Raw genomic sequence first — 12,215 nt, forward strand, 5'->3', positions numbered from 1 at the left:
AACTATCAAGAGCGCTAGTATATATATAACTAAATTAATACGTTTTAATGATGAATCTCGCTAGCAAGTTAGCTATTATTAGCTACCAATGCTAGCGATTGGTAGCTCTCAAACTGAAACCTTACGAAAGTTTACACAGCACGTCACTAATACATAGTTAACATTCATAGTTAGTATTCCATGAACATGAACACTTACCGATTTGTATGACTCAGAGGACGCTGTACTTTGCAGTTGCTGAGCAGTTCTGTGCAGTTGCCCGGTTCTATATGAACTCAAGTCCCGTGGGACCACTGTTGCCGACTTTTCAATAAGAAAAGTAGCTATTGGTTGTCCTGGAAGTCGCTTGATGACGTCACAATCAAATTGTATATAATTTGCTTGTGGTGCTGTAGGAAAAAAGCATAATCCAGTAAACACTTACAACACAAACTGCAGCACAGTATGTGATTTCACCATATTAGCAAACTCACCAAAAGTCGCTAACTTTGTCGCTAGTCGATTTTGAGAAAATATGTCGGCAAGGTTTGATCTAGCTCACAACACAGCCTACCTACTTTTGTTTAAATAATTATGTAAATCCTATAAACTTCATTTCACTTCTCATCTATGACTGCGTTCATCTGCTAAATAATATATTTAACTGATTTTTTTTATTAAACCAGTGATTTATAAAGGAAAATCTTTAAAATTATCAGGAGTGCCCAAACGTTTTCATATCGCTGCAAATGTCAGTCCTCCAATGATCCACTGAACGCTAGATGTCGCTGTAACACAAACAGGCTCATCGCTCATGACAATAGAAAGCTGCTTTCTCTACGTTTGTTTTCCCTGACATGGCAACCACAAGTGGCACATTAATCACTTTCAGCTGTCGGGATTCTGTAGCTAGCTGTGTATATTTTTACTTGGGCAAGTTTAGAAAGTTTAAAAGGTAGGTAGGCATTTAAACTGTATGTATACAATGTAGCTTAGTAAAGGAACCTACTTATGTTTCCAAGTTATTACCAGTACAACCTAATGGTTTAAAATGATGTAATCATTTTTGTAAACTTATCAAATTTTTCTCTTAAACCAAATCAAAACAAACAAACTCTTGTACATTAATACAGATTCACTCGAACACTGCTAAAGTAATGCAGGACATGTATTTTTTTATACTTCCTGATTTTTTTTCAACACTAACGTCAATACTTTGAATATAGAGGAACTAAATGCATAGATCTTTTTCAGATAGGTTGAATGGACTGATCACATGGACTAACTAATCCCCTCATGACCCTGCAAGCTGGACAACGGACTGACTGAGCGGAAGTCCACTTTGAAGCCATTCTGGACACCTTTGCTATCTGTCTTGCTTCCATCATGGGGGAGTGGAGGTCATCGTCACCTGCACCTCATTTGGACCTATACAATTTTGACTCTGCTGAGGCAGAAAAGAGCAGGTATGTTTTAACCAGTCCCCGCTCCTTGGAGTCCTGTGCACGACTGGGCATCAAACCAGTTGAGCTTCTTGTGAAATCCTTGAATGATTTACTATCCGAGCAGCGTGACGTGCCTTTGGAGATGGTCAGAGTGATGCATGAATCGTATGAAAAGGAGAGAAGCAAGTTATTGCAAATGTGCCGAGATGAGAGGGAGAGGATTATCCAGCAGGCTGCCAGGTGGCCGAGCACTAAGAAAGTCTCAAGGCTGGGGAAGCAACATGACAGCAAGCTGAAGGATGAACCTGCTATGGATGTTCCATATGCAGACCTGTGTTCTAAGGACAAATCTGTGAGAAAGACACCCTGCTCTGTTGCAGACAGGAGCACCATCTGCAGCTTAGGAGACCTCAGACATTCTCCTGCTATTGAGATGAAACTGCAGAAGCTCACCGATGACATCAGAAGGGAGATGTGTGTCCTGATATCACAGCGAGACCGCAAAATCGCTGCTCTCATGCTGGTGAAGCACCAGGTGGAGGAGGACCGTCTGAGTATTATGCAGCAGGAGGAAGAGGAGCGAGACGAGGCCCGTAGACGAGACGAGGCCCGGCGGGCACAGGCTGAGAAAAAAAGAAGGAAGAAACTGATGCAAAGCATGCAACGCTGGCATGAGGAGCTGGAGGCGCGCAGGAGGCTGAGATTGCATCGGGAAGATGAAAGAGTAGGGCAACTCAAACAGGAGGTGATGCTGCAGGAGGAGCGCTGGAGGAGGCTGAAGGAGCAGGTGGAGGCTCAACGTAGAGGGAAGACAGCAGCTGCACAGAAAGAAGCGGAGGGGAGGAGACGCTACCAGGAGAAGCTGCTGAGAAACTTTGAGGAGGTGGAGAAAAGGCAGCGAGAGATGGAGAGACAAGTGGCAATGGAGAGGGAGCAGAACGCAAGCAGGAGTAGGCTCCATCTTGAGAGGAAAGATAAGAAGCGTCTGCAGGAGGAGAATGGCAAGGAACTGCTGCGCCACCTCCTTATCAAGCGGCATGTGGAGCAACAGGTGGAGGAAGAAGAGTCACGTTTGAGGGAAACACTGGAAAGGAAGATGCAGCAGTCGTGTGAGAAGCACGGCCGCCACGTGGAGGCCCGACTGGCGGAGCTGCAGGAGCGAGCGGCTCGGGAGGAGAAGCAGACGCAGAAAGCCCGACTCAGGGCCAAGCTGCAGAGCATCCAGCAGCTCACACACAAACACCACCTGGTCAAGATGAGTCAGCAACGCATCCTCAGGGCAGCCGAGCACACATGGGCTCAGCACAGGAAGCGAGCCCAGCAGACACATCAGCACAACAAACACAGGCAGCTCCGCCACCAGAGGCTCAGAGAGAACGTGCAGAGAGCAGAGGAGGCGGTGAGGAACGTCAGGGAGAACAGCATCGTCATGAAGGAATGGAGGTGCGAGAGGCTGCGCCGAGAGCGAGAACACATCCAGCAGGAGGCGCACAAGCAGGCACTGGCATCCTTTCATTTTAGGGAGCGAGTGAGACAGCAGACACAAAGGCGCTCTTTTGCTCAAATGGCTCAGGAAGCTCAGCTGGCTGCCTCCATCAGTCGCTTGAACCTCTGACAACTCATTACAGTTTTTGGTCCATCGAGATGCTGAGCAATCAGGTCGACTTCAATGACCTCTGACCTTACAACTGTTCTTACAGATCAAAGGACACTGGGCAAACTCTCTATGAATGATTACATTAATGATGCCCATCCTTGGCGTAATTGCTTTGCAAAAAATAGAAAACACCTACTCATCCGCCTGGTGGTGTAATGCTACAGCTGCTGCCTCCAAATGAGTGCCCCAATTTGGCCTTGGGTGGCACTGGACACAAGTACTTTCATTCATTCATTCATTCATTTTCTACCGCTTTTCCTCACGAGGGTCGCGGGGGTGCTGGAGCCTATCCCAGCTGTCTTCGAGCAAGAGGCGGGGTACACCCTGGACTGGTCGCCAGCCAATCACAGGGCACATAGAGACAAACAACCATTCACACTCACATTCATACCTATAGACAATTTACCTAACTCAATTAACCTAGCGTGCATGTTTTTTTTTTTTGAATGTGGGAGGAAACCGGAGTCCCTGGAGAAAACCCACGCTCCACACAGAGATGGCCAAGGGTGGAATTGAACCCTGGTTTCCTAGCTGTGAGGTCTGCGCGCTAACCACTCAACCACCGTGCAACCCCACAAGTACTTTCAAACAGCTTTTTTTAAATTTTAGAAATAATTCTACACTGTGACCAAATACTGTATGTCATAATAAATGATAAGTTTGATATATGTATTTTTGTCATGTGACTTTATAGATTAGTGTTTAGTTATGTAGTGTGAGTGACACCCCACTGTAAGCATGGTGAAAAATATGGTACAATTAAGGTGCAATCGACAGTAGCAGTCAGTTTATGCAATTAAATGATTTGTAAAATTATGTTCTGTGGCCTAGTAGTTATAAAATATTGAAAGACATATATGTAATATTCTGGTCACTCGATGTCAGTGATGTTACATTGATGAGATATTACTTGATTTGCATTGCCTTAACACAGTGGGGGCAGCCATGGCATGTCTGACATGACAGCATTAAAACCCCCCATTCCTTGTGGAGGTGATAACATTTTGGTTTCTTACTTTATCCTTCTTCCCCACTGTCTGAAACCCTTTCTTAAGTTTAAATAAACATATTGAAGGCCAACTATTTAGCTCTGTATCTTCCTACCCTAAAAACCTGCACTTTAAAGTTGCACAATGTGGTGTAAACAAAGAATAATAGGAGTGTAAAGATGACTATAGGGGTGTTATTTCATGTCTACAGGGCTCTAATAATAGTAAAAACCATGTTACAGGTTTTCTATGCTCTATGAATATTCATTCATTTTCTACCGCTTATCCTCACGACGGTCGCAGGGGGTGCTGGAGCCTATCCCAACTGTCTTCGAGCGAGAGGCGGGGTACACTCTGGACTGGTCGCCAGCCAATCACAGGGCACATATAGACAAACAACCATTCACACTCACATTCATACCTATGGACAATTTAGAGTCGCTAATTAACCTAGCATGTTTTTGGAATGTGGGAGAAAACCGGAGTACCTGGAGAAAACCCACGCATGCACGGGGAGAACATGCAAACTCCACACAGAGATGGCCGAGGGTGGAATTGAACCCTGGTCTCCTAGCTGTGAGGTCTGCGCGCTAACCACTCGTCCGCCGTGCCGCCCCCTCTATGAATATATTTCATTGAAAATTCACTGAATTGAACACGAACAGTCCAAAACGCTTTTTGCAGCAATAGTTTGCACTATGCAAATATTATATACTGTATATACATGATTTTAAAACTGTGATATTTATCCATATATAGCTTTTTCACTAAGAGATGTGAAGAAAAAATGTGATTAAAAGCAACACATTCTTGTTACGTTCTTTCGGACAAAAGCTGAGGCTGATAAAACCACCTTATCTCAACTCCAGTAGATTTTCATGTTTTAGTTCCCACTTCAACTATTTAGACAAGCAATCGCATCAAATTTCTAATGAGACCAAACACAGTGGTATCTCAGAAGCAACAATACTTGTTACATACAAGTGTTCTCTCAGTCTTCTCTGATTACCAACATTTGGGAAGTCCTTACAGTGACATTCGAGTCGTGCATTTTGTTGTCTACCAAATTCATCAGTGCAGTATAGTACAACACCCAGTGGAAGGGTCATGTAATCCACAACAATTACTATCCCTCAGGGAAGGTTTCACTGAGATCAAGTTAACCAGGGTAAACTGGATCACAATGTGCTCTTTCATTGTGACGCAGGTCATTCACACCCACTTTGAATGCCAAGCGACAAGCAAAAGCAAACTAAACACTCATGTTCATTGAATAAACTAAATGTGCAGCATGTTCAGGGTGTCTGAGCTGTTACTTATCCCACTGCAAACATTTGCACATTTTTTTTTTTCTACAAGATGGTGATGTTATGGACAGAATGATGTCATGGCATTGCCCCAAGCACTTACAGTGCCATATTTATGAGACAATAACTGGCAGGGGACCAAATATTTTAGGCAGGCTGCCGCTGTGCAAGGAAGGAATAAACACAGTACATCCACTCATCCAACAAATCGTCATTCATTAAATAAAACTTATTTAGGTAGGTCGCGAGCGGTAACATTTTCCCTCTTCCCTTTTTTGTATCACTGTCTGTTGCTAGGAAGAGTTCATAGGGTTCATTTGTAACTTTAAAAAATTAAATAAATTAAAAATAAACTTAAGGAAGGCGGCACAGCGGTCTAGTGGTTAGCACGCAGACCTCACAGCTAGGAGACCAGGGCTCAATTCCACCCTTGGCCATCTCTGTGTGGAGTTTGCATGTTCTCCCCGTGCATGCGTGGGTTTTCTCCGGGTACTCCGGTTTCCTCCCACGTTCCAAAAAATATGCTAGGTTAATTGGCCACTCCAAATTGTCCATAGGTATGAATGTGAGTGTGAATGGTTGTTTGTCTATATGTGCCCTGTGATTGGCTGGCCACCAGTCCAGGGTGTACCCCGCCTTTTGCCCAAAGACAGCTGGGATAGGCTCCAGCACCCCCGCGACCCTCGTGAGGAAAAGCGGTAGAAAATGAATGAATGAATGAACTTAAGGAAAGGGGGCTCTTTTGTACCTTACAGAAGAGGAAGGACGGGGAGAGTTGGCAGGAACAGACAATATGAAATATAAGAAAAATAAGATTTTATTCATACAAATTAATTTAACTATTTAATCCCTTCTGTGTAAAATAAAGTAAACCTTTATCTTACAAATTCTGCTGGCTCAAGTTCCCACTGCCTGGTGTTACTAGCTCTACGCGGCTCTAATAGTAATTGATGAGAACATTTTAATTTTTCGTACCTGGTCTATATACTAAGTTCCCATAATGCAAAGCGGATACCATATTGTTGACGTAAACCACTACTGGTCGTTTATTTGACATCACCGTATACATGCTAATGTTGGCTTACTAATGTTGTACTTCACTTAACTGTGGCTGCCCTTAGTCTCCTCTTGAATAGGATTCATCTTACTGTGGTCAACATCCACAAACAGTAAAGTAAAGAGTGTCTTCTTCTAAGTGATGCGTTCAATGTTGTTGTTTTTTCTGCGTTTTCTCCAGCACCATTTGAGTTATATTTAGATTAGAGCAAAGTTGGTGCCGTGCAGTAGTAAGCATCCAGATACGCTTCTCTGAATATTTTGGGATTGCTATGATATGCGGTGATGTATTATCGAGTGGTATAGATCTCAATTGATTTTCCTTTGGCATGTTGGCTTAGCGACAGCATCTCTCATCATGCACACTTACACACCTTCTCAGTCATTATGAAGTCCCAGCGTAAGCAGCAGAGGAAGACCCACCCCGAGAACAAGAGTGAGGCTCTCCTGGGGGCCTAGGTTGCGCTGGTGCTGCTGCTGCTGCTGCTGCTGCTGGAGGTTACTGCTCGAGTGTTGTTGGTCTGCTAAACCGTGACTACTGCTGCCGATGATAACCTCAGGCAGAACGTGTACTGTGGCCACAAAGAGGAAAGTCCCAGCAGAAAAGAGCATTCCCACGCCGGTTGCAGTGAGCTGCTTTTCAGAGGATGCAGAAGACTGGTGGGGATGCAAAAACACTCCCTATCAATGCTGCAGTCTAAACTGGCAGGAGATGGTGTGTGCTATCTTACCGCGTGCAGTATGAAGTATGTGGCGATGGCAACTATCGGTGCGGCAGCTGAAAAGGCCAACAAATGTCCCTGGATGGACTTCTTTTCCAGGCCTGTATGCATCAGGAAGGCAACCAAACCAAAAGCTGCAGGGGCCTTGAAGACAAACGGGAGGTATTTTTAGATGCTGCTTCCAAGGTTTGTGGAATTCCAGAATACCGGGAAGTCATAAATTGCCTAACCTCTGACAAGGAAGATGTCACATTCTTATACTTCTACTTCACCAACATGCACAATAGCTGAGTCCATAGTAACACATTCAAAAAATACAAAACTATCTCTGTATTTATTCTTTACACTATAATGCCATTATATTCAGGGACACATATTCTATATCTCATTTCCCAGCAGTCTCAAATGCAGCATATGATACTCCACTGTGATAATATCCTCACCTTGTGTAGAATCACAGCAAAAAACACAATGATTTGCACAGTCACCTGGCCCGTGGCCACCACTGCACCCAGAGCGAATCCATCAGCTGTTTTCAAAGCAAAACACAAACACAAGTCACAACAGGAGCAGTCAGAGACCAAAATTCAGTTACAATATTTTGGCGTTTTTGTGTGCTTCACAACACAAAAACTATACTTATGGATCGACAGCAGGGGTTTCAAACCCCTGATCCTCTGAAAGTGACAGTAATAACTAGGCATTATCACACACTACAGTATTAATTGGCCCTGTACCCTAGAAACCGCCCATGAATGATACGGGAAAAGGCCGAAATAATACTGTGTCAAAGCCCAGGGCAGTGATACTGATAAAATATAGAGTTTAACCATGTCCAGTATCAGCCCCCGTAGCTGTCCACTCAGAGCGCGCTGCTCTGGTATCGTGCCCGTGAAACAACCAATCAGAACAGCACACGATCAACCCAAAACTTGATTAATGGAACTTTAATTGTCAGACATTGATAAGATAAGACTGTTAGTAAATATTGTTAAAATATACTGTTAAAATATTATTGTTGAAATATTTTTGCAATTGTTGTGTTTACACTGTTTAGATATAATACATGTATTAAACTGAACATTTTCTGGAAACAAAATGGTCTTCATCACATGGTTTGTCTGGTATCAGGCCCAGTATCATACCCCCGCGTGCCAGTATCAGCCCGAGACCCACTTGGGGGCATGATACCTGGCCTGATACCAGACAAACCATGTGATAACCTATAAGTATAGTGCTCTTACTATTGACATGGAAAGGTTTCTAGTGCTTTGCCTTTTATTTTATTACTGTTTCATTTGCCTGGTGGTTAGCATGTTAGCCACACAGTCAGGAGATCAGGAAGATGTGGGTTCGAATCAGAGTTTCAGCATCTCTGTGTGGAGTTTGCATGTTCTCCCCATGCATGCGTGGGTTTTCTCCGGGTACTCCGGGTTTCCTCCCACATTCCAAAAACATGCATATTAGGTTGGTTGCGAACTAAATTGTCCATAAGAATGTGAGTGTGTATGGTTGTTTGTCAATATGGGTTCTGCAATTGGCTGGCATCCAGTCGTTGGTGTACCCTGGAATTCAGTGCACATATAAGGCACACCGGATTATAAAATCGTTGATTTTTTAGAAATTGCAGCTTACAGTGCGGAAAATATAGAATTCTGTACGGTGGTCTAGTGGTTAGCGTGTAGGCCACATAGTGAGGAGACCCGAGTTCGATTCCGCCCTCTCGCATCTCGGTGTAGAGTTTGCATGTTCTCCACGTGCATGCATGGGTTTTCTCCGGCTTCCTCCCACATTCCAAAAACATGCTAGGTTAATTGGCGACTCCAAATTGTCCATAGGTATGAATGTGAGTGAGGATAAGCGGTAGAAAATGCATGAAAAGATCCGACTTAAACCAGAGTCAAAGAATAAAACTTGTCCATAACCCAAGAAACACCTATACTGCTCAACCCTGCAAAGATTATTTAAAAGGGTAATATTATGGAAAACTGACTTTTTAATTGCGTGTATTCACACACTTGGGACTCTGTGGCGCCTGCTCAATCATTATGTGTGGAATTACACTACCACACAATTTATAGTGTTTCAAATGTTTGCTACAATATATAATTTTACTAACCAATGATTTGCTCTTTTTCAAGCACATGAACGGCAAAACTACCAAGGCTTTAAAAGTGATTAAAGTGCACATGGTGAGTCACATGAAGTCTCCACAGTGCCTTTTGTGTTTGCGAACTGGAATTCATCAGGATGTGTTGTTGTACGCCTTGGGCAAACACAATATTACTTAATATTAAGTCAGGGATGTCCAGACTTTTCCCAGCGAGGGCCACAGTGGTGTTTGACTATTCATTATTTTATGTGCATGTATGTCACACTTAAATGTTTCAGATCACCAAACAAATTTAAATATTAGTCAATGACAACACAACTGAACACTGTTGTGGAGAAAAATATTTCTTAAGAAAAAAGAATGCCTGAAATAAAGATAGGGAGTTTGCAAATTGTGAAAGAAAAGAATCAGTTCTGAGATTCCACCTTATCATGAGGAGTAGCTGGCACTGTTTGTCACACCCATGCTACAGATAACCTCCTGATTGAGAGGTCAACTATGTGTGAAGGGACGCCCCCGAGGGCCTCATTGTCTATGGCATTAAATGGTAATACTTTTAATACTTTTTTTTCATGACACCCTACAAGTAAGTTTTTTTTTTGGGGTAGACCGCAGAAATCATGGTTGCATTTATAACAAGTCTTCCAGAAGTCACTTTTTCACACACGGCCACATTTTGTGTTCTGTTCTGACACATTTCAGTGTGACAAACATGCATAAAAAATAAGAATTCAGTAAAAGAGCAAACACTTTTTCACACCACTTTATGTGAAAGTGTGTGAGTATGAACGTATTTTCTCTTTGTTTTCCGTGTTTGTTGTTCTTTATTAAATATTCTAAATATTTCAACTTTCTTTAAAAAAAATCTGTACATTTTCTGACTGTAATATTATTCCCATATTTTGACATTTTCCCCATAATGTTGTAATTTATTTAATTAATTTATTAAATTTTAATAAATATATTTTATTTCTCATATGAATTATTAAATTTAAATATATTTTATTTTATTTCTCATATTACAACAAACTTATTACAACTAACAATTTGTGGCTTAATATTTTTACATTATCCTCATAAAATTACAGCTTTTTTAAAATTTTTGCTGTTAAGCACCCCCCCCCCCCCAAACCATTTTTTCTATTTTTTGTGATGTCACTTCTTGCGTGGAGGGACCAATCTCAAAGTTTTTAACTATTTTGGCACTTTTCCTGCCCATAGATAGACTTTCATTACAGGTCTCTGTTCTGACACCACTCACTTGTATACAGTCTAGCATGAGAAATTAACTCATTTTAACTTTATGCTACTAAAAAGTTATTTTTGTCATGTTATTCTTGTAAAATTACAAATAAAATTGTGAATTTTGTTAGATTAACTTTGTTTTCACTTTAAAATTACTGATGATTTTTCTAGTTTTGGTGTTTTTTTTTCTTGTTTTGTTCACTATATTTTTAGAATGTCCCACGCCAGTAAAAACACGATGAGTACTACAGTACCTGCTGCGTGGATCACCAGCCCTAATGTGGCTGTGATGGCGTTACTGTTTGGAGACGTTTGTCCTGAAATGACAAATAAGGTTGTAAAAAAAACAATAAACAATGACATCAAGTGACTGTGCTGCAAAAGGTGAGTTGCCAACTTGCCACACATGGAAAAGTAACTTCCGAGTTGAGCCACCATAAACATGAAGGTGAAGCCGAGCGTTAACGCCAACCCCATGTACACCTGAGGTGAGGGGCCTGTTGCTGTGGAGTTGGTACTGGCAGCAGAGGAAGAAGCTGAAAGAGAAGAGAGGTTGTTTACATAGTAGGTGATGAAATGGTATAATGATATGCTAATCACCTTGCCCATGCGTCCATGCGTCTTGCAGCAGATCCACTCCTTCAGGGATGGTTATGGCAAGAGCTGTCCCACACAGGAAGCCCGCACCCAGGATGGAGACAAAATGCAGGCTTCTCTAGAACACGTTTCTTTATTTAAACTTAGTTGAAAAACAACATTTCCACCAACCCCAATGACCAAATATGGGCATGGCTCTGCCCACTTGTTTTGGACGTCGGAGCAAATGAGGTTAACACACAGAGAGAGAGAAAGAATTCTTTTTCATACAACTTACCTGTGAAAGTTTAAACAAAAGAGGGATGAATCCGAGTAGGAAACAACCGACAAACATTGCGACCGATATCAAAGTAATGCTCAACCCTCCGTCCATTTTGACCGGTTCTTTAACGAGCGACCAATTTTTCTATTAAGCAGGGACTTCGTTCCCGTACGCTTTCATTGAAGGTGACAACGTCACTCCATGTCGCCTATATTGCTTCTAAAACCTGACGGTCTTGTCCTCCACGTCTTTCCTCTCGTCAACTTTCTCCTCCTCCCAAGCGCGCAATTTGCACGGAGGATAGGGGGGGTCACGACCCCAGCAAAAATCCGATCCCCCGAATTTAATCACATCACATCATCTGATTTAATAAAAATATGCATCATCTTGCATTGATATATTGTTAATTTTCTTTATTTATATAATTTAACAGCCAAACAGTAGCATGTTTAATCATCCGCTCATGTAATACCCCCACTGAATACTTGGTATTACCCAACCCGCTTCGGCATGGATGGAGACAGCAGAAGCGCGGAAACATGAAAAGAGAACTAAAAGGCGGACAGACAATACTTTTTTTTATTGTTGGTCGAGGTAAATAGCCGTTTTGTTAAGTTAAGTGATTTGTGACTGGGTTTGTCAAGCTAGTTGTTGGATTGCCAGTGTCCTGTGAGGTGAAGCCAGGCGGTGTCAGGGATGTACTGTGAAGGACCAATGTCAGTTTTGCTGACTTACACAGTACACAGTGTTCAGTAGCGGCGTTACTAGTTCAATTACATTTCTCGGTTTGAGTGTTTGTAACGTCGCCGTTTTCCACATCAAATATCTTGACAGTAGTGAAGG

General features: G+C 42.3%; 2 protein-coding genes across 4 annotated transcripts; one reads left to right on the plus strand and one right to left on the minus strand.

The window, feature by feature from the left end:
• Positions 1-1,217: 1,217 nt before the first annotated feature.
• On the plus strand, positions 1,218-3,393 carry LOC131108282 (uncharacterized). Of its 2 annotated transcripts, XM_058059238.2 has the most exons (2): positions 1,231-1,445; positions 1,549-3,393. In XM_058059238.2, exon 2 carries the CDS (start codon positions 1,567-1,569, stop codon positions 3,037-3,039), a length of 1,473 nt encoding a protein of 490 aa, XP_057915221.2. In that variant the 5' UTR covers positions 1,231-1,445; positions 1,549-1,566; the 3' UTR covers positions 3,040-3,393. The 2 variants fall into 2 exon arrangements, with proteins under 2 accessions (XP_057915218.2, XP_057915221.2); XM_058059235.2 differs by having other exon boundaries at positions 1,218-3,393.
• A 2,828-nt stretch (positions 3,394-6,221) lies between these two features.
• Positions 6,222-11,636, minus strand: LOC131108284 (zinc transporter ZIP9). 2 transcript variants are annotated; one of them, XM_058059240.2, is made up of 7 exons: positions 11,388-11,636; positions 11,114-11,228; positions 10,915-11,049; positions 10,768-10,830; positions 7,599-7,684; positions 7,165-7,299; positions 6,222-7,090 (listed from the first exon to the last, which is right to left on the minus strand). In XM_058059240.2, the coding sequence occupies exons 1-7, from the start codon at positions 11,481-11,483 to the stop codon at positions 6,812-6,814; spliced, it is 909 nt and encodes a 302-aa protein (XP_057915223.2). In that variant the 5' UTR covers positions 11,484-11,636; the 3' UTR covers positions 6,222-6,811. The 2 variants fall into 2 exon arrangements, with proteins under 2 accessions (XP_057915223.2, XP_078655487.1); XM_078799361.1 differs by having other exon boundaries at positions 10,768-11,049.
• Positions 11,637-12,215: the final 579 nt, after the last annotated feature.

This window comes from Doryrhamphus excisus, linkage group LG20 (genome assembly GCF_037039965.1).
Source record: "Doryrhamphus excisus strain RoL-2023G ecotype Guam linkage group LG20, RoL_Dexc_Guam_v1.1, whole genome shotgun sequence".
Classification (NCBI taxonomy): domain Eukaryota; kingdom Metazoa; phylum Chordata; class Actinopteri; order Syngnathiformes; family Syngnathidae; genus Doryrhamphus; species Doryrhamphus excisus.